The following is a 23,219-nucleotide window of genomic DNA, read 5'->3' on the forward strand; positions in this document are numbered from 1 at the left end:
TTTCCTCCACACTGGACATGTGAAGTTCCTGAAGTCGCTCTTCATCTGCTTTATCCCCCCCCAGACCTTCCACCATTTGTGTTCCCCGTCTCCATGCATTATTTTGTTAACCACTTTTACCCCCTTCCTGCCCAGGCCAATTTTCAGCTTTCACCACTGTCGCACTTTGAATGACAATTGCGCGGTCATGCAACACTGTACCCATATGAATTTTTTAGCATTTTTTTTGAGACAGATAAAACTTTATTTTGGTGGTATTTATTCACCGCTGGGATTTTTATTTTTTTTTGCTATATAAATGAAAAAGTCCAAAAATTTTTTTAAAAAAAGTGTTTTTCTTATAAAATTTGGCAAATAAATAATATTTCATCCTAAATCTTGGCCAAAATGTATTCAGTTATCTTATTAGTAAAAAAAAAAAAACCCAAATTAGTTTATAACCAAAATTATAATTTAAAACATTTTTTTTTACATTTTTTATTTTTTTATATTATTATTTATGGTTTTCTTTTTACATACTGTCACCCTAGCAGTACAGTGTCACCATGGTGACACTGTACTACTTGTGGGGGGTGATGAAGGTTTTTTTTTTTTTTTTTTTTTTACACGGATTGCTTTTACGCCCATAAAGGCTGTACAAGCAATCATTTCTCCTTCTCTCTGGCTGCATTCTTGCAGCCATTGAGAAATACTGTGAGAGCTGTGATTGGTCACAGCTTGTCACATGGTACAAGGCTGTTGTGAATAGCCCTGTACTATGTGACCTCTGTGATCATCCACAGATTTCACTAATAGTAAGCAATGATGTCAGAAGTGACATCTTGCTTACTACTCTGCATGTGATCACTGATTGGCCAATCAGAGGTTCCGTCCGACGATCGGTGTTCCACTGTGTCCAGAGGACACAGTGGGCATCGGATCGCGGTGCTGCGCGCTCAGTCCAAAATGGCGGGTGCAGTTTATGAGCGGCAACCCGCCCCTGGAGTGCCACCGCCCTGCTGCTTATATACAACGGCCGGACGGGAAGTGGTTAAGAAAGCACTTTGAAAGGGATTTCTCAGCAAAATCAATCATGGAGACACGGGTGGATGGGGGAGTTTGCTTTGAATATTAAAAATGAATAAAAATCACGTTTTCTGTTTGTGGTGGACATGTGCAGGACGAAAACATTTTTTTTGTTACTTTAATAATTTTGTTTCATTTACGTCATTTAATTTGCTTTCAGAATTCTTTTCGTTTTCAATTTCGACTCTATTCGAATTTAATTCGACCAAATTCGAATTGCCATTCAAATTCAAATTTATTCTATTTGAAATTCAAAGTTCAGAAGATGGTAATAATCTTTCTATTTTATTCTATTATACGTTATTGTTTTTTCTATTCTATTCTTTTCTATTCTTTCATCTTGTATTCATTTTTATTCTATTCTTTTCTATTCTAATCTGTTAAAAGTCAAATTTATTCTGTTCGAAATTAGAATTTAGGAAGACAGTTATATTCTATTTTATTATATTGCTTTTTCTATTCTATTCAAATGTATTTAATTTGAAATTAAAAAAAACAGTTATATTCTATTTTACTCTATTCTTTTTTTTCTATTCAATTATTTTTGATTCTATTCTTTGCTATTCTAATCTATTCTATTCAGAGTCTAATTTATTCTATTCGAAATTCCAACTTTGGAAGATGGTAATATTCTATTTTGTTCTATTCTATTTTCTTTTTTATTCTATTCTAATCTGTTCAAATTCAAATTTATTCTGTTCGAAATTTGAATTTCGGAAGACAATTATATTCTTTCTATTTTATTATATTGTTTTTTTTAATCTATCCTATTCTTTTCTATTCAAATGTATTCTATTTGAAATTAAAAAAACAGTTATATTCTATTTTACTATATTCTATTGTTTTTTTTTCTATTCTATTATTTTCTATTCTATTCGGAGTCTAATTTATTCTATTCAAATTTCAAATTTTGGAAGATGGTAATATTCTATTTTATTCTATTCTATTTTGTTTTTTCTATTCTATTATTTTCTATTCTCTTATTTTGTTTTCTTTTTTATTCTATTCTAATCTGTCCAAACTCAAATTTATTCTGTTCAAAATTTGAATTTCGAAAGACAGTTATATTCTATTTTATTATATTGGCTTTTCTATTCCATTCAAATGTATTCTATTTGAAATTCAAAAAACAGTTATATTCTATTTTACTCTATTCTATAGTTTTTTCTATTCTATTATTTTTTACTCTATTCTTTCTTAGTCTATGATTTTCTATTCTAATCTATTTTATTTGGAGTCTAATTTATTCTATTCGAAATTATAATTTCAGAAGATGGTAATATTCTATTTTATTCTATTATTTTCTATTCTTATCTGTGCAAAATCAAATATATTCTGTTCAAAATTTGAATTTCGGAAGACAGTTATATTCTATTTTATTCTATACTTTTCTATTTTGTCCTTTTATTTTCTATTCTAATCTATTCTATTCAAATGTATTCGATTTGAAATTCAAAAAAGTTATATTCTATTTTATTCTATTGTTTTTATATTCTATGCTATTCTATTCAAATTTATTCTATTCGAAATTCGAATTTCAGAAGACAGTTATAATCTATTTTACTCTATCCTATTGTTTTTTCTATTCTATTCTTTTCTATTCTCCTCTTTTCTGTTTTATTCTTCGCTATTCTATCCTATTATTTTCTATTCTATTCGAATTCCAATTTATTCTATTTGAAATCTTAATTTCAGAAGACAGTTATATTCTATTGTTTTTTTCTTTTCTATTCTGTTCTTTTAGTGTCTATTCTATTTTTTTTCTATTCCAATCCATTCTATTTTATTATTTTATGCTCCATTCTATTCTTTTCATATTTAAAGTCGATTTGACTTCAATTTGAATTCAATTAAAATTAGATTCAAAGTCGCTTAAAATTTCATCCTAATTTTGTTTTTTGAGTTTGGATTCCTTACTATTGTAATTTGGAAATTCTGAGACATCGGAATATCAGAATGATGAAAAATTTGTCCGAATTCAAATTCAGAACAAAACGCTCATGTCTCGTTTGTGGTGCTCCAATACAGTTTAATTTCATTTTAAGTCAAAAAGTCCCTTCTATTGATCTCTGGCTCTTCCAAATTGCTGAATTCCATTATTTGTGCTCCTGTGACCTGACTTCCTGTTAGAGGGTGGCTACCTTCGTTCTCCATTGTCTCTCTATATAGGAACGTAGCCACCCTCCTCTTGCTCCCTCCTGAGAAGTACAATGAATTATGGCATCTGTACGGTGCATAGAGCCGTGTACAGGACCACAGTGATGGGGAAAAAGGAGTTTTGTGAGCTCCCAGAAAATGTTACAAAAAGTTAGAAAAACACAGTACGGCATTCCATATGTCCGTTTTTTATCTGTCTGTTTACGGATGAAAAATGGACCCCCATGTATATCTATGGACTAGCGGATGTAAACGGATGATCATCTGTTTACATCCGTTAATATCCGCATCTGTTAACATCCATTTTTTGAACGAAAGAAAACCCTATTTCTCTTCCATTAATAAAAATGGAACGGATGAAAAACGGATGTACATGGACAAAAAACCAGACGTAGACGGATGAAAAACAGACAGAAAAAAGGATGTAAACGGACGAAAATGAATTTAAACTGACAAAAACGGATGTAAATAGACAAAAACTGATGTAAACAGATGACAAATGGATGTAGACAGACGAAAAATTCATGTAAACAGACTAAAACTTATGTAAATGGACAAAAAATGGATGTAAACATACGAAAAATGATGTAAACAGACAAAAAAATAGATGTAAATGAAAAAACGGATGTAAACGCACAAAAAATGGATGTAAACGTACGAAAATGGATATAAACTGACAAAAAACAGATGTAAACTGATGAAAAAAATGGATGCAGATGAAAAATGGATGTAAATAGACAAAAAATTGATGTAAACGGACAAAAATGGATATAAACTGACAAAAACAGATGTAAACGGACAAAAAACAGCTGAAAAACAGACAGAAAACAGATGTAAACTGCCAAAAAAAGGGATGCGAGTGGACGAAAATGGATTTAAAATGGGCGAAAACCAGATGTAAAGGGACAAAAAAAATCTAAATGGGAAAATGGATGTAAACGTACGAAAAACGGATATAAGCCTATGGAAAATGATGTTAACGGACAAAAAAATTATGTAAATGGACAAAAATAGATTTAAACGGACAAAAACTGATATAAACAGACAAAAACTGATGTAAACAGATGAAAATGAATGTAAACGGACAAAAACTGATATAAACAGACAAAAACTGATGTAAACAGGTGAAAATGAATGTAAATGGACAAAAACTGATGTAAACGGACAAAAATGGACATAAAATGGATGAAAAAACGATGTAAAACGGAGAGAAAACAGATGAAAAAAAACGGATGCGAATGGACAAAAAACAGATGTAAATAAGACAAAAAGATCTAAATAGAAAAAATGGATGTAAACGTATGAAAAACGGATGTAAGCCTATGGAAAATGATGTAAACGGACACAAAAATAATGTAAATGGACAAAAAATGGATTTAAATGGACAAAAACAGATGTAAACAGACAAAAACTGATGTAAACAAATGAATATGGATGTAGACAGATGAAAAACAGATGTAAATGGACTAAAACTGATGTAAATGGACAAAAAATGTATGTAAACGTACAAAAAAAGTATGTACAAAAAATTATGTAAACAGACAAAAACGGATATAAACGGACAAAAATGAACATAAACTGACAAAAGCATTTAAATGGACAAAAAAAGAATGAAAAACGGACAGAAAACAGATGTAAACAGACAAAAAAACGGATGTGAATGGATGAAAATGGATTTGAATGGAGGAAAATGGATTTAAACGGACGAAAAACAGATGTAAATGGACAAAAAGATCTAAATTGAAAAAAGGATGTAAACGTATAAAAAACAGATATAAGCCTATGGAAAATGATGTAAACGGACAAAAAATGGATGTAAACATACAAAAAATTATGTAAACAAACAGAAAGGGTTGAAAAACTGACGTAAACGGATGTGAACTGATCCGTTTTTTTCTTGGAACTGACGAAAAATCCGGAGCGCCCGTGTGGAAGGGGCCTGAGGAACAATACCATGAACATTGGATTAGAGGGCCGGTAAGTGGTAAAGTCTTGGAATGTAAAATTTGCTGACGGGCGACCTAGTGGCCTCTTCTGCCATAAATGACCCCCCCCCCCCGCCTGGCAGCAGGTAATGTGATCGAAGCCGCACATGCGCAGCTCAGACCACATTTACGGCCCGTGCTCTCTGTGCCTGGTGTGACTTGAGTGACATCACCGCAGCCTGGCCATTCAAGCAGCTGAAACCTGAAATCCGAAAGCCAGAAGGAACACCAGGAACGATGGAAGCGCCGGGGGGATCCCTGATAGCGCTGCCCTGGAAGGCTCCATTATTGCCAGCTATTATGTTTGCAGTAAATGACGTTGCTGTCGCTTTAAGTCACGGATGATTTTTGGAGAACAGGGATGTCACGTCACTATCAGGGGGGACCACCGACAGTACCTTGTCCTTCAGGCTGTGCTGACACCCAGATCCGATCAGGAACTCCACCACCTCTGTCTGGCCATGTTCAGCCGCCAGGTGAAATGCGGTTCTTCCAAACTGTACGGAAAGACAACAAAAGACGTCATCTGACCACATCTCCACCACCATAGAGGTCAGAGAACTCAAAAAATGTCTGCCATAGATGGACTCCAGCTTGTCATACCCCCTGAAGAGTGCCACGCCGTGATCTCCCTTCTGGTCGGTGGGAGTCTCTCTACTTCTCTAGCTACACGCCTCCATGCCTGACCGTCACCCGTCACATTAGTGCTAGTTAGTTCAGTCCTAGCTAGACTCTCTCTTCCATCACTATTAGACAGAGCTTAGGGAAGTCATTGTCTTCTTACACTTCCAAAGACTGGAAATAAAACATCCTCTATTTTGCAATTGGCTGAAATAAAATTGCATTCATTCAATTCAACCTCTTATTGGAGAGTTAAGCTGCCTGTGGATGGTGCCAAGTCATCAAGTGACCATACTGTGCAGACAGACTGGGTCTGATACAGAAAGTGGCATTTGAAAACAGAACATGTCCCCTCCGTTTCTATTCTGGTGTCAACCCAAAATTAACTTTCACTTTTGCTGATGATGGTAAGCAGGATGAATAGAGGGTGAATCTCCCTAATGGGGGCACAGACTGCTATAAAAATCTGACAGGGGTTCTATTCCATCTCCATTCTATCCCAACACAAATCCCCCCCAGTCCCCTCTCCTAGCACAAATCTCCCCCCCCAGTCCCCTCCCCTAGCACAAATTCCCCCCCCCCCCCCCCCCCCCGAGTCCCCTCCCCTAGCAAAAATCCCCCCAGTCCCCTCCCCTAGCACATATCCCCCCCAGTCCCCTCCCCTAGCACAAATCCACCCCAGTCCCCTCTCCTAGCAAAAATCCCTCTCCTAACATCTGCCCCCCCCCCACAATCCCCTCTCCTAGCACAAACCCTCCCCAATCCCCTCTCTTAACATCCCCCCAGTCCCCCCTCCTAGCACAAACTCCCCCCCCCAGTCCCCCTCTCCTAGCTCAAATACCCCCAATCCCCCTGATGGGGACAGTTGATGTTAGAGGGCACTCTGATGGGGACAACTGATGTAAGGGGGCACTGTGATGGGGACAACTGATGTAAGGGGGCACTCTGATGGGGACAACTGATGTAAGGGGGCACTCTGATGGGGACAACTGATGTAAGGGGGCACTCTGATGGGGACAACTGATGTAAGGGGGCACTCTGATGGGGACAACTGATGTAAGGGGCACTCTGATGGGGGCAACTGATGTAAGGGGGCACTCTGATGGGGACAACTGAGTAAGGGGGCACTCTGATGGGGACAACTGAGTAAGGGGGCACTCTGATGGGGACAACTGAGTAAGGGGGCACTCTGATGGGGACAACTGATGTAAGGGGGCACTCTGATGGGGGCAGCTGATGTAAGGGGGCACTCTGATGGGGGCAGCTGATGTAAGGGGCACTCTAATGGGGGCAACTGATGTAAGAGGGCACTCTGATGGGGACAACTGATGTAAGGGGGCACTCTGATGGGGACAACTGATGTAAGGAGGAACTCTGATGGGGGAAACTGATGTAAGGGGGCACTCTGATGGGGACAACTGATGCAAGGGGGACTCTGATTGGGCAACTGATGTAAGGAGGAACTCTGATGGGGGAAACTGATGTAAGGGGGCACTCTGATGGGGACAACTGATGCAAGGGGGACTCTGATGGGGCAACTGATGTAAGGAGGCACTCTGTTTGGGACAACTGATGTAAGGAGGCACTCTGATGGGGGCAACTGATGCAAGGGGGACTCTGATGGGGCAACTGATGTAAGGAGGCACTCTGATGGGGACAACTGATGTAAGGAGGCACTCTGATGGGGGCAACTGATGTAAGGAGGCACTCTGATGGGGGACAACTGATGTAAGGGGGCACTCTGATGCGGACAACTGATGTAAGGGGGCACTCTGATGCGGACAACTGATGTAAGGGGGCACTCTGATGGGGACAACTGATGTAAGGGGGAACTCTGATGCGGACAACTGATGTAAGGGGGCACTCTGATGCGGACAACTGATGTAAGGGGGCACTCTGATGCGGACAACTGATGTAAGGGGGCACTCTGATGCGGACAACTGATGTAAGGGGGCACTCTGATGCGGACAACTGATGTAAGGGGGCACTCTGATGGGGACAACTGATGTAAGGAGGGACTCTGATGGGGCAACCGATGCAAGGGGGACTCTGATGTTGAATAACGATGTAAGGGGGCTTTGATGGGGACATTTGATATAAAAGGTACTCTGATGTAAACAGCTGACATAAGGAGGCGCTCCGATTTGGACAGCTGATGTAAAGAAAGACTCCGATGAGGGCCCCGATGTAAGGGGGACATCTGATATGGACACAAGGAACCACAGCTTCTGTTTAATCATTCCAATCTAATGACAGCCTAATACATACTTGTGTTCCTTGTTCCCTCCTGCAATGGCTCTGCATTACCTGTCAGACGTTATTTCCAGGTTGTGACTCGTTATGCCCTCTGACTTTTTATCCTGCACCCCCAGATCAGATCCGGCCCTGCCGCTGGAGCAAATTGGACCTTGATGTATAGAGGTTTATTTTTACCTTCCCCCAGAAGACTTGTAGGTATAGGATTGTGTATATGGAGGGTTTCTATTTCTTTACATTTTCTTCTGGTTGAACAAGATGGAATTGTCTCTTTTTTTCAACATGACTATGCAACAGGGGCGGACTGACCATTTGGAAACTCGGGCACTGTCCGAGGGCCCAGGGTCAGTAGGGGGCCCCATGAGATGCCCTGGAACCTTATTCATAGGCTTTTTTGAGTTTGGGCAAGGACACAGGGGCCCCATGATCCCCTATTGCCCGGGGGCCCCATGAGTTCTCAGTCCGCCCCTGCTATGCAACTATGTAACAAATGATCAGCATCAGTAAATTCAGAAAGTCTCGGTCCACGCTATGAACCAGCTATGAATCGCGCCGGAATGCGCAACGCGTTCCTTTGCAATTCTCAAACGATTCAGTGCAGTGTGATTGGAGCCCATTCATTCTAAATGGGCTAAAATTGCACAGTATCCCACCAAAGTAGTATGAACTTCTTGTGGAAGCGCACTGCAACTGGATCTCATGGTAGTTTTGTACCATGCGATCCAACCTGCGTTTGGGGTGTCGTTACCATTGCACTGACACCCACTGCAGACCACAAGGGTAGTGCGTTTTGATCACGGTGCGGGAAACGTGCAGAGATCGTGGGTTTCCCACACCGTGAGGCTAAAAGTCCCTTTTTGAAATAGAAAGTGAAGGCCTCCTATTTCAGTTCCTCCAACTCCATTCCAAATACCTATCCTCCCTTTCTACTCCTCCATATTATCAACACCTAGAAACCAAAGTCTCTGTTCTTATGATGGTCAGAAATGAGAAAAGTTTAATTTTTTTACTTGTAATTTAAAAAAAATGTTTCTTTTACCCCAGGTTCACACCAAAGTGTTTTCCGCAGCATTTTGAAGAAAGGCAGTACAGTCATTTAACATGATTTCCTATGGGACAGGTTCACATCTCCACATTTTCACTCGGTGTGTTTTTGGAAAGGGTCAGGGCAGGGGCGGACTGACCATTTGGAAACTCGGGCACTGCCCGAGGGCCCGGGGTCAGTAGGGGGCCCTATGAGATGCCCCTGGTACCTTTTTCATAGGCTTTTTTGAGTGTGGGTGAGGACACAGGGGCCCCATGATCCCCTATTGCCCGGGGGCCCCATGAGTTGTCAGTCCGCCCCTGGGTCAGGGGCTTTTTTCAATGTAAAATGTTGCGCTTTTGGTTCTATAGACTTCAATGGGAAAGCTGCAGAAAAGCATTATTTTGATGCGTTTAAAATCTGCCTAGCAACAAGAAAACAAAAAAAAGAAAACCGCATCAAAAACGCAAGTGCAAAAACACAACCTGCATAGGTGTGAACCTAGACTTAAAGACTGTTGAGCTATACCTTATGTTATAGTGGAACTAAACCCCCTAAGGGCTGCTTCACAGTTTTGTCACATGGACAGTGCTGACCAATCAGAATCCATCCGGTCCGTCCAGGCAGACAGTGCTGACCAATCAGAATCCATCAGGTCTGTCCCGGTGGCGCAGGGGAAGAGGGAGCGCAGTGGTGAAGCTACAGTGGGAAGATGTACATTTACATGGGGACCCGAGAGGAACTGGAGAACAGTTGTGGTGCAAGTATACATGGTGTACACTCATCTCTAAACGTAGAGGCCTGCCTTAAAGTCAAGTATTCCCTATTGGCAAACTCAGCCTTGTCCTAAGGCACAGGTGTCAAATACAAGGCCCGGGGGCCAAATATGGCCCTCAAGCCCATTTCATGTGGCCCTCAGACCTCTCCTGCAGCTTTTATACCCCCTCGTTTCCACCTTGTCTCAGCAGTAAGCGCAGCACCCCCTTGTCTCTCCTTGTAGACTCCAGCAGCTGACTCCAGCCCTCCATTGGTCCTCCTCCAGACCCTGCAATTTGTGCTTCCCAGCTCCACCCCCAGCTTCTTCCTGGCAGAAGCACAAGGTAAGGGGGTTCCCTGTGATGTAAGGGAGGGTGGGGTGCTCTGGACATCTAGTCTTACAGATACAACTGGCCCTTTGAGGGCAACCATAATGCTGATGCGGCCCACCATGAAATTTAGTTTGACACCCCTGTCTTAAGGCATTGGTGAAAACAAAGGTACCCCGTGTGTGCGAAGTAGAGAGAGAGAGACCATGTACAAGGTGCCTACGTAGCTCTGAAGAACCCATCCTGGGGTAGGCCTTTCATGTGACCTTTGCTTGGTGCCCAATGAGGAGGAAGACATGGAGGATGTGACAAACAACCACCACTCTACTCTTACAAGTTGGTTCCTGGCCTAAGCCAAAAGGAGCTCATCCATCCCAGAAATCTTCATGGGAGGAGGGGCTTTCTCAGATAAGCATACCCTCCTGTCTGCATGCCTGAGCTACGGGCAGATGAATTCCAGGAAAAAAATGCTACATGAATCATCTGCCCTTACTGAAGATGGCCACAGCTAGAAAGGGGGGTGCTTTTCAAAGTGATTTCGCAGGAAAATAAAGCATGGAGACATGGATGGAAGGGGGGGTTTGCTTTGAGTATTAAACATGAGTTTTCAGTTTGTGGTGCTCAGTTACAATGTAGTTCTGCTTTGACTTCTCCAACAAGCTGCAGTTACATTATTTTAGCAAAGGGTGACATTCCAGCCTTTTGTCTCCTAAAGACAAGGACAAAGTGCCTGAAATTCCAGTTTCAATGCATGAATAGAACATAAATCACGGTAGATACATTATCAGCCTCCACACCCAGCACCGACTTATAAAAACAAAAAACCTCCATCAATACAACGTCAGCCTCCACACCCTGCCTAGCACAATACGCATTACTGAGCACATGACCTGGCCTGAGAATAAAGATAGAAGGAACATCATTTATTAATGTATCATACTCTCTTCCTACGAATCCCCTCATTATAGGTACAGACCCCAGATGTGGACAAGTGCCGCTTTCCACCGCCATGGCTTGTCCAGGGTTGAGCTGTCTTCATCCAAATACAGCACTGTGAGCCACAAAGAACAATGGCCATCGAAGGCGAAAGAGCCAAAGCTGGAGGCGGACATTGCCATTATAGGAGATATGGCCAAGCCCTACACATGCATGGCCCTTCTGGGGGTGACAAGGTGCTGGATAGAGACATGGATGACACACGCGCCTATCCATTCAGTCACCTTAAAGAAAACCTTCATTACCCCAGCCTCCCAAACCCCATTTACCTGTTGTGCAGCACTGTCCTCAATCCAGATACTGCCCCCCCCCCCCCTTTGAATGGCTGGGTCATGATGACGTCACTCCTGTGCATGCTCAGAGTAGTCACTATCGTGGCACGACACTCTTTGCAATCACGGCACACTCAGGGTTCTGTGAATCTAAAGAGCACTAAGCATGTGGCAGTGACATAATTGGAGCAAGTTAAGGCCATTCCCAATAGCACAGAGTGCAGGGGTACAGAACCCCCCCCCCCCGTCCAGTACAGACACCTACCCTCAGTACAGACCCCACAGTACAGACACCTACCCCCAGTACAGACCCCACAGTACAGACACCTACCCTCAGTACAGACACCTACCCCCAGTACAGACCCCACAGTACAGACACCTACCCTCAGTACAGACCCTACAGTACAGACACCTACCCCCAGTACAGACCCCACAGTACAGACACCTACCCTCAGTACAGACCCCACAGTACAGACACCTACCCTCAGTACAGACCCCACAGTACAGTACAGACACCTACCCCCAGTACAGACCCCACAGTACAGACATCTACCCCCAATACAGACCCCACAGTACAGACACCTACCCCCAGTACAGACCCCACAGTACAGACACCTACCCTCAGTACAGACCCCACAGTACAGACACCTACCTCCTGTACAGACCCCACAGTACAGACACCTACCCCCAGTACAGACCCCACAGTACAGACACATACCCTCAGTACAGACCCCACAGTACAGACACCTACCCTAAGTACAGACCCCACAGTACAGACACCTACCCTCAGTACAGACACCTACCCCCAGTACAGACACCTACCCCCAGTACAGACACCTACCCCCAGTACAGACACCTACCCTCAGTACAGACACCTACCCTCAGTACAGACCCCACAGTACAGACACCTACCCTCAGTACAGACCCCACAGTACAGACACCTACCCCCAGTACAGACCCCACAGTACAGACACCTACCCTCAGTACAGACCCCACAGTACGGACTTTCCATCCCAAGTACAGACACACTTCTCCCCAGTACTGACCCCTCAGTATAGACACCCCTCCCTCGCCCAAACAGTACAGACCCTCAGTATAGACACCCCTCCCCTCCAGTACAGACCCAAAAGTACAGGCTTCTCTTTCCCTGTACAGACCCCTCAGCAATGTTACACCCCCCCCATCCCTAGTAGAGACCCCTCAGTATAGACATCCTTCCCCCCTACCCAACAGTACAAATCCCCATTACAGACACCCCTCCCCTCCAGTACAGACCCCACAGTACAGACTTCCCTTTCCCAGTACAGACCCCTCAGTACAGTTACACCCCACCATCCCCAGGACAGACCCCTCAGTTTAGACACCCCTCCCCAACAGTACAGATCCTCAGTATAGACACCCCTCCTCTCCAGTACAGACTTCCCTTTTCCAGTACAGTCCCCTCAGAACAGTTACATCCCACCGCCCCCCCAAATCCCCAGTACAGACCCCACAGTATAGACACCCCTCCCCAACAGTACAGATCCTCAGTATAGACACCCCTCCCCTCCAGTACAGACTTCCCTTTCCCAGTACAGACCCCCCAGTACAGTTACAACCCCCCCCCCCATCCCCAGTACAGACCCCACAGTACAGACTTCCCTTTCCCAGTACAGACCCCTCGGTACAGTTACAACCCCCCCATCCCCAGTACAGACCCCTCAGTACAGTTACACCCCCCCCCCATCCCCAGTACAGACCCCACAGTACAGACTTCCCTTTCCCAGTACGGACCCCTCAGTACAGTTACAACCCCCCTACCCATCCCCAGTACAGACCCCACAGTAAAGACATACCTCCCCCCTACCCAACAGTACAGATCTTCAGTATAGACACCCCTCCCCTCCAGTACAGACCCCACAGTACAGACTTCCCTTTCCCAGTACAGACCCCTCAGTACAGTTGCACCCCCCCCCCATCCCCAGGACAGACCCTCAGTTTAGACACCCCTCCCCAACAGTACAAACCCTCAGTTTAGACACCCCTCCCCCCAACAGTACAGATCCTCAGTATAGATACCCCTCCCTCTAGTACAGCCCCCACAGTACAGACTTCCCTTTCCCTGTACCGACCCCTCAGTAATGTTACACCCCCTCATCCCCAGTACAGACCCCCTCAGTAAAGACATCCCCCCACCCACCAGTACAGATCCTCAGTATAGACACCCCTCCCCTCCAGTACAGACCCTCGGTACAGATACTCTCCCTCCCCGCCACACATTACAGACATCACCCACTCATGATACCAGATGCAGTGGCGGTTTAGTCCTTCCCCCAGCTCTCTCAACTGACTGGACCAGGGAAGGAGCCTTCCCATGACTCTGAACTGCCGCTGTCAGGGGAGCAGTGGGGGCCAAGTTTCTCAAGGCGTTGTGGCCAACCAACACTTTGTTGTATTGCAATTCCAAAAAAGTCAAGTGGCCACAGCACCCCCAGACAGGAGAGAGAGGAGGCACCCAGTCCCTTCTGCACCCCCTGCACCTCTCTAAGTACGCCATGGGTGATGACAGACTTTATACCATGTTAAAGGGCAGAAGAGCTCCCGCTTTAGGGTCCTTCTGTCCCCCTCGTTGTTCACTGATCCTAGTAAGAGCGACTGAAATACGTGGCTCTCCATTGCCGGCTCTTTTAGATGTGGTGCAATTTTAAAAATGTTTCCGTACTGCATGAGACGCTGATGGATTCAAGGAAAAGCTTTAAAGAAAATAAAGATTTGAAGGGTAGATAGTTACAGCTGCACATAAGATTTGGTTGAATTTTTTTCTGGTGGATCTCAAAAGCACGTCATCAATGCTCCAAACTGCGTCCATGCATCTCGAAGGTCTTCTAAGGGCTCATGTACACTGCAGCTGCTAAACTGACGTTTAGGAGCTTTTTTAAATTTTTTCAGCAGCCCCTGAACTCTCCCTAATGTTTTCCTATGTGTCCATGTACACATCGTCATTTACAGGCAGTTGAGTTTACAGTAGTTTTTTTGAACGCACCAAACTTGCGTTCAATAGTAGATTTTACTGGTGTTTCAAACGCCAAATGCTTGTAAATGCGGTTAACCATGTTTAGAAGCGTTTTTTAACTGTTCCATGTCCAGATGCTGTCCGGAGCCTTTTTTCATCATCAAAAATGCATGCAAAGCGTTTTCCATGTATTCAAATGGACCCGGTACACCAGCGCAGTCAGCTCCAGGTTTCACGTGAATGAAAAAATGGTAGAATGCGCCGCATTATGCTCATGACGGGATCCATAGTGAATACAACCAGAGAAGACAGGTCATCTCAACACATACTGCTCTCTCTGCTTCTGCTCTCTCTATTTCTCTCAAAATGTCTGAAACTGTTAATTTTTTACTGTTTTTCAGTGCATTCTGGGCATTTGGGAAGGTCTCCTGAGGTTATCATTAAAAAACGCTTCTAAACGCAAACGCGCATAAACGCGGTATGCAAACATGGCTATAGAAATTTTTTTTTAACCCACGTTTTCCAGCAGTCAAGTTTCCATCGTTCAGAAGAGTTTTCCAAACGCCCCGTGTACATGAGCACTAAGACCGAGAGAGGAAATAAAATTCGGCATATCTCGTGATCTAATTGAACAATCTCATTGGTATGTGTTTGTCCTTGAAAACTGGTAACTGTGGTATGCCAGTATATCTGATAATACATTCTTACCGTTTACAACTTCCTGCTGCTACACGTAACATTGTTCACATATCACCGAAAGAATGAAGTTTTTATACAAACAATTTAAATGGCAATTCTTCCTGCACAGTCGCATGCCACCGACAATAGGAGCCGTCCCTATGGGACAATTAACTGACAGCAGTACCAACAAAACACTCACATGTGTGCTAGTTAAATATTTACCGCCTCTTGTAGGGTAGTTTATATGTACTCCATCATGTCATAATGAGCAGGAAACAAGGGTAGAGGGTGACTAAAAATTCCCACAAAAACAGCTTGCCTAGGAAAACCAAAAAATACCCCGAGGTCACCAAGACCCCCCTATTATCCTAGATCGCTGGACTATACTGCTTGCCACTTGTATCCCCATTTGGTGGATTTCTTTCACACTTCTTGTTTAGGAAACAAAGCAGGACATTAGTAGAAACATTTTTAACCGCTTCTCCACCGCCCTATAGTAGAACGACTGTTACAGGGCAGCAGGACTGCGCAAAATCACACACACACACATATATATATATATATATATATATATATATGTATATATATACACATACATACATATATACATACACATACATATATACATACATACATATATATATATATACACAGTGGGGCAAAAAAGTATTTAGTCAGCCACCAATTTTGCAAGTTCTCCCATTTAAAAAGATGAGAGAGGCCTGTAATTGGCATCATAGGTAGACCTCAACTATGAGAGACAAAATGAGAAAAAAAATCCAGACAATCACATTGGCTGATTTGGAAAGAATTTATTTGCAAATTATGGTGGAAAATAAGTATTTGGTCAATATCAAAAGTTCATCTCAATACTTTGTTATATATCCTTTGTTGGCAATGACAGAGGTCAGACGTTTCCTGTAAGTCTTCACAAGGTTGGCACACACTGTTGCTGGTATGTTGGCCCATCCTCCATGCAGATCTCCTCTAGAGCAGTGATGTTTTGGGGCTGTCGCTGGGCAACACGGACGTTCAACTCCCTCCAAAGGTTTTCTATGGGGTTGAGATCTGGAGACTGGCTAGGCCACTCCAAGACCTTGAAATGCTTCTTACGAAGCCACTCCTCCATTGCCCGGGCGGTATGTTTGGGATCATTGTCATGTTGGAAGACCCAGCCACGTTTCATCTTCAATGCCCTTGCTGATGGAAGGAGGTTTGCACTCAAAATCTCACGATACATGGCCCCATTCATTCTGTCCTGTACATGGATCAGTCATCCTGGTCCCTTTGCGGAGAAACAGCCCCAAAGCATGATGTTGCCACCCCCATGCTTCACATTAGGTATGGAGTTCTTTGGATGCAACTCAGCATTCTCTCTCCTCCAAACACGACGAGTTGTGTTTCTACCAAACAGTTCTATTTTGGTTTCATCTGACCATATGACATTCTCCCAATCCTCTTCTGGATCATCCAAATGCTCTCTAGCAAACTTCAGACGGGCCCGGACATGTACTGGCTTAAGCAGGGGGACACGTCTGGCACTGCAGGATCTGAGTCCCTGGCGGCGTAGTGTGTTACTGATGGTAGCCTTTGTTACGTTGGTCCCAGCTCTCTGCAGGTCATTCACTAGGTCCCCCCGTGTGGTCTTGGGATTTTTTCTCACCGTTCTTGTGATCATTTTGACCCCACGGGGTGAGATCTTGAGTGGATCCCCAGATCGAGGGACATTATCAGTGGTCTTGTATGTCTTCCATTTTCTAATTATTGCTCCCACAGTTGATTGTTCACACCAAGCTGCTTGCCTATTGCAGATTCAGTCTTCCCAGCCTGGTGCAGGTCTCCAATTTTGTTTCTGGTGTCCTTGGACAGCTCTTTGGTCTTCACCATAGTGGAGTTTGGAGTGTGACTGTTTGAGGTTGTGGACAGGTGTCTTTTATACTGATAACAAGTTCAAACAGGTGCCATTGATACAGGTAATGAGTGCAGGACAGAGGAGCCTCTTAAAGAAGAAGGTACAGGTCTGTGAGAGCCAGAAATCTTGCTTGTTTGTAGGTGACCAAATACTTATTTTCCACCATAATTTGCAAATAAATTCTTTTCAAATCAGCCAATGTGATTGTCTGGATTTGTTTTCTCATTTTGTCTCTCACTATTGAGGTCTACCTATGATGCCAATTACAGGTCTCTCTCATCTTTTTAAGTGGGAGAACTTGCACAATTGGTGGCTGACTAAATACTTTTTTGCACCACTGTATATATATGTGATTTCCAGTTCTGGGTAAGGGCTGTGCACGTGGCGCCCTACCCTTGCCACCATTGGCAGCTAAGGATGTCAATCACCGGGTCCCAGCCGGAGATTCCCCGCCGGCACCTAGCGGTTGCCGTGTAGAACTGACAGCTGTAAACAACACAGGTCTCTCTCCTGCCAGCAAGGACATGCTGCTGTGTATTTCTCTGCACTGCAAATTTTTGGGGAAAAAAACACTTTAGAGTGATAGTAAACTCTCACTTATTATTTTTATCTATAGGTACGCCTATAAGAAAGCTTACAGTGCCTTGAAAAAGTCTTCAAGGCACTGTTACAAAATCGTCAGTGTATTTTATAGGGATTTGATGTTATAGACCAACACAAAGTGGCACATAATTGTGAAGTGGAAAGAAAATGATAAATGGTTTTCAACGTTTTTTTCAAATAAATCTGTGAAAAGTGTGGTGTTTATTTGTATTCAGACCCCCCCCCCCCCTCCGGAGTCAATACTTGGGCAGCACAGTGGCTAAGTGGTTAGCACTTCCGCCTGGCAGTACTATGGTCATTGGTTCGAATCCCAACCACGGCACCTCCTGCCTGGAGTTTGCAAAGACATGCTGGTAGGTGAATTGGCCCCTGTCTAAATTGGCCCTAGTATGTATGGATGTGAGTTAGGGACCTTAGATTGTACACCTCTTGAGGGTTAGGGACTGATGTGAATGTACAATATATATGTAAAAGCGCTGCGTAAATTGACGGCGCAATATAAGTACCTGAAATAAATAAATAATAATGCTTTGTAGGACCCCCTTTCGCTGCAATTCCAGCTGCAAGTCTTTTTGGGGATGTCTCTCCCAGCTTTGCACATCTACAGAGGGACATTTTTGCCCATTCTTCTTTGCAGAATCGCTCAAGCTGTCAGATTGGATGAAGAGCGTCTGTAAACAGCAATTTTCAAGTCTGGCCACAGATTCTCCATTGGATTTGGGTCTGGACTGTGACTGGGCCATTCTAACACAGGAATATGCTTTGATCTAAACCATTCCATTGTAGCTGTAGCTGGATGTTTCGGGTCATTGTCCTGCTGGAAGGTGAACCTTCATCCCAATCATTTTTGGTTGCAACATGACAAAATGTGGAAAATTTCAAGGGGTGTGAATACTTTTTCAAGGCACTGTACCTGTAGGTAAAATGAGTATCTCCTACATGTGCACCGTGTAGGAGATATTCTAGAAAGCTGCAGCCGGTTGCATCACCGCCGCACGCAATCTGAAGGAACATCATACCTGTTCATTCCTTCAGAGCTGTATGCTGCGGCCGAAACTACCACGCGCGTGTGCGGGGTGACGTTGTTACAACTTGGCCAATCAATCAGCCCAGAAGGAAGACCGGGAAAAGATGGAAGTCACTGCAGCAGTGGCAGCGTGCTGCTAGAGGGCTTCGTTTTACGGTAAGTCTTTCATAATCTGCTAGTATGTGATGCGCACTAACACCTTATGTCTTTGCATTGCAGGGGAAAACTTTTTTTTTGTTTAGAGTTTACTACCACTTTAATGAATTTAAAGTGAACACAAACACAATTTACGGGGATGTTTGATTACTATCGCCCAGTGCCCGGGACATGTAGTTCAGGGTGCCGGGTAGGTAGTTTTTTTCCTCCTTTAGCCCCGCTGCTGGCTCACCTGTCAGGTGAAGCAATCGATGGCAGCGCTGCCGGCAACTGCTTCCACACAGTGCCAGCCTCTCCACGCCCCGGGTGTGAGGTCTCCCGGGCTCCGCTTGCCCATCTGTGGACCCGGCTCGCCGTCAGCTAGAGAGGAGGGAAAAGAGCAGATACATCCGCTCCCCTCCCCTTCTTGTACTGACCCAGAAGTGATGTTACGATGTCACTCTCGGGTCCCCATTGAGAAATGAATGCAATCCTTGGGAATGAATGTACTATGGTACAGATGTGCACCACATTACATTCAGTGGAGCACAGGGGAGCCATGCAGGGTCTTTTAGACCTTGGATGTCTCAAAGAGAATCTGTCACCAAAAATCAGCACATAGGGGACTTTGTCCCCTATGTGATGAAAAAAAGTGAAAAAAAAGTTGAAAAAAGTTTTTTTTTTTATTGGGAAAAATTAGTCACCTATATCAGACTGGATGTCGCTCCACTTCCTTAAACTGAACCTCTCCAAAACAGAGTTTCTTGTCTTCCCCCCGCAGACCGGACCCCCCCCCATTGACTTCTCCATCACATCCAACAACGCCACCATCAAACCCGCCCCACAGGCCAGAGTACTTGGTGTCATTCTGGACTCCAACCTATCCTTCCAGCCCCAAGTCCAATCTTTAACAAACTCGTGCAGACTCCACCTCCGCAACATCACCAAAATCCGCACGTTCCTAACCCCAGAAACCACTAAACAGCTCATCCACTCCCTCATCATATCACGACTCGACTACTGCAACTCCCCCCTCACTGGCCTGCCTCGCCGCTGGTTATCCCCGCTTCAGTCCATCCTGAATACGGCTGCCAGACTCATTCACCTTTCCAACCGCTCCGTCTCCGCCACCCCCCTCTGCCAATCCCTCCACTGGCTTCCAATTGCGCAACGGATCAAATTCAAAATCCTAACACTGATGTACAAAGCCGTCCACCATACTGCCCCGTACTACATCACCGACCTAATATCCAAGTACCACCCAACACACACACACTCCGCTCCTCACAAGACCTCCTTCTCTCTAGTTCCCTGGTCTCCTCCTCCCATGCCCGCCTCCAGGACTTCTCCAGGGTGTCACCCATCCTCTGGAACTCCCTGCCCCAACCCATCAGATTATCACCTACTCTCCTCTCCTTTGGCACACCCTGAAAACCCATCTCTTCAGAGAAGCCTACCCCACCCCCTGCTAACTTGCCAACCTCCTCCACTCTTCCTACCACCCCATCCCCCACTGCTATCTCCTCCCGTACCACTATCCCCTCCCTCCTAGATTGTAAGCTCGAAAGACCAGGGCCCTCGATCCCCTCATGTTTTGCATTGTATTGGTATTGTTCTGTCCCCCTTTGTAACGTACAGCGCTGAGCGAACCATTGGCGCTTTATAAATACTGTATAATAATAATAATAATATGTGATGAAAAAAAGTGAAAAAAGTGAAGGAAAAAAAAGTGAAAAAGGTTTTTTTTTTTTATTGTGAAAAATAAAAGTCCCCTGTGTGATGAAAAAAAAAGTGAAAAAAAAAGGTGAAAAAAAAAGTTTTTTGTTTTATTGTAAAAAACGAAAGTTACAACCAAGCACATACCATCTCCCCCCAAAAAATATTGAGGCCCCCACCCCCACAAATACGCACTTACAAACGTAAAAGCACACGCTGGGAAACCTACGCATAAAACCGTTGATTGCGATACACGTCACGTATTACCACGCCCGCCAAAATGAGAGCGATAATTTTAGCACCAGACCTCCTCCATAACACTACTGTAAACTGGTGACCTATAAGGAGCTTTAAAAGTGTCGCCTATAGAAAATATATGGTACTGAAGTTTGTCTCCATTTCACGAGCGAGCACAAATTTAAGGTTTGACATGTTGGACATCTATTTTCCCGCTGCAACCTCATCTTTTATATTTTACAAAAAAATAGGGTAATTTATTGCTTTTTTGTGCCCTAAAATTAACTTACTTGTATTTTTTACTAAAATTTTGAGGTAAAATCATGCAACATAAAAAACTGGAACTGCCACTATTTTATTCTCTAGGGTCTCTGATTTCAGAAATATATCATGTTTGGGGTTTTTGTGCAATCTTCAGGCCTAAAATGATTTGTTAAACGTGTGCAAAAAATGCAAAAACGGCTCTGGCAGCGAAAGTGATAAAGTATAAGCCCTGACCCTTTCCTGCTGAATAGCCAATCGGTACTCCTTGCACTGCAAGGTCTCCCCCCTCCCTACTAGTCCCCGGATGCGGTGCTGGAGACAGGTGGTGGTGGTGGGGGGGTTTTAGGAGGAGATAATCAGAGCAATGGTAGAATTATTACACGTTTAAGACGCCATAAAGCCTCTTTTGTTTTTAAAAGCACGACATTCCTAAAATCACCTCCGATTTAAATACGGTTTTGGTTAAAAAATTTTTTTTTATCAGGACAAGTAGGGCCCCGATTTAGTCCCTGCACAAGTAGTTTTTTCAAAAACAATTTTCATCAACTTTATCGATATCACAAGGGATGAACAACTTCCTTGGGCCATGACAGATCCTCTTTATAGAGAGATCTGGGGTCTATTAGACCCAAGATCTCTTCTCTGGCCTCCAAAGCAGCCAGACACAGATCAGTCTTATTAGCTGAGTCACTGGACTGTGTTATCCACAGGATTACCAGGTATAGAGAAAGAATGCCAGAAAAAACTAATGTCTGCCCACTGTCACCAATTAGGGATCACCTAATGCATGTGTCTCAGGTCAACAGGTGGCTTGTAGACCACATATCGATGAACACTGGTCTACAATCTTCATCATGAAGGTGGCTTGTAGACCACATACTGATGAACACTGGTCTACAATTTTCATCATGAAGGTGGCTTGTAGACCACATATCGATGAACACTGGTCTACAATCTTCATCAAGAAGGTGGCTTGTACACCACATACTGATGAACACTGGTCTACAATCTTCATCATGAAGGTGGCTTGTAGACCACATATCGATGACCACTGGTCTACAATCTTCATCAAGAAGGTGGCTTGTAGACCACATATTGATGAACACTGGTCTACAATCTTCATCATGAGGGTAGCTTGTAGACCACATACTGATGAACACTGGTCTACAATCTTCATCATGAAGGTGGCTTGTAGACCACATATCGATGAACACTGGTCTACAATCTTCATCATGAAGGTGGCTTGTAGACCACATATCGATGAACACTGGTCTACAATCTTCATCATGGTGGCTTGTAGACCACATACTGATGAACACTGGTCTACAATCTTCATCATGAAGGTGGCTTGTAGACCACATACTGATGAACACTGGTCTACAATCTTCATCATGAAGGTGGCTTGTAGACCACATATCGATGAACACTGGTCTACAATCTTCATCAAGAAAGTGGCTTGTAGACCACATATCGATGAACACTGGTCTACAATCTTCATCATGAAGGTGGCTTGTAGACCACATATCGATGAACACTGGTCCACAATCTTCATCATGAAGGTGGCTTCTAGACCACATATCGATGACCACTGGTCTACAATCTTCATCAAGAAGGTGGCTTGTAGACCACATATCAATGAACACTGGTCTACAATCTTCATCATGAAGGTGGCTTGTAGACCACATACTGATGAACACTGGTCTACAATTTTCATCATGAAGGTGGCTTGTAGACCACATATCGATGAACACTGGTCTACAATCTTCATCAAGAAGGTGGCTTGTACACCACATACTGATGAACACTGGTCTACAATCTTCATCATGAAGGTGGCTTGTAGACCACATATCGATGACCACTGGTCTACAATCTTCATCAAGAAGGTGGCTTGTAGACCACATATTGATGAACACTGGTCTACAATCTTCATCATGAGGGTAGCTTGTAGACCACATACTGATGAACACTGGTCTACAATCTTCATCATGAAGGTGGCTTGTAGACCACATATCGATAAACACTGGTCTACAATCTTCATCATGAAGGTGGCTTGTAGACCACATACTGATGAACACTGGTCTACAATCTTCATCATGAAGGTGGCTTGTAGACCACATACTGATGAACACTGGTCTACAATCTTCATCATGAAGGTGGCTTGTAGACCACATATCGATGAACACTGGTCTAC

General features: G+C 43.8%; 1 protein-coding gene across 3 annotated transcripts in view; it reads right to left on the minus strand.

Moving 5' to 3' along the window:
• The window catches only part of ANKDD1A (ankyrin repeat and death domain containing 1A), a 115,886-nt gene that overhangs the window by 37,062 nt on the left and 55,605 nt on the right, over window positions 1-23,219 (minus strand). For all 3 annotated transcript variants that reach the window (XM_089656665.1, XM_089656667.1, XM_089656666.1), the window contains one exon: window positions 5,606-5,704. In XM_089656665.1, the coding sequence (XP_089512791.1) occupies window positions 5,606-5,704 (99 nt within the window). The remainder of the gene's footprint in view (window positions 1-5,605; window positions 5,705-23,219) is intronic.

This window comes from Staurois parvus, unplaced genomic scaffold (genome assembly GCF_062004578.1).
Source record: "Staurois parvus isolate SC_StPar_1 unplaced genomic scaffold, SC_StPar_1.0 ptg000927l, whole genome shotgun sequence".
NCBI classification, from domain to species: domain Eukaryota; kingdom Metazoa; phylum Chordata; class Amphibia; order Anura; family Ranidae; genus Staurois; species Staurois parvus.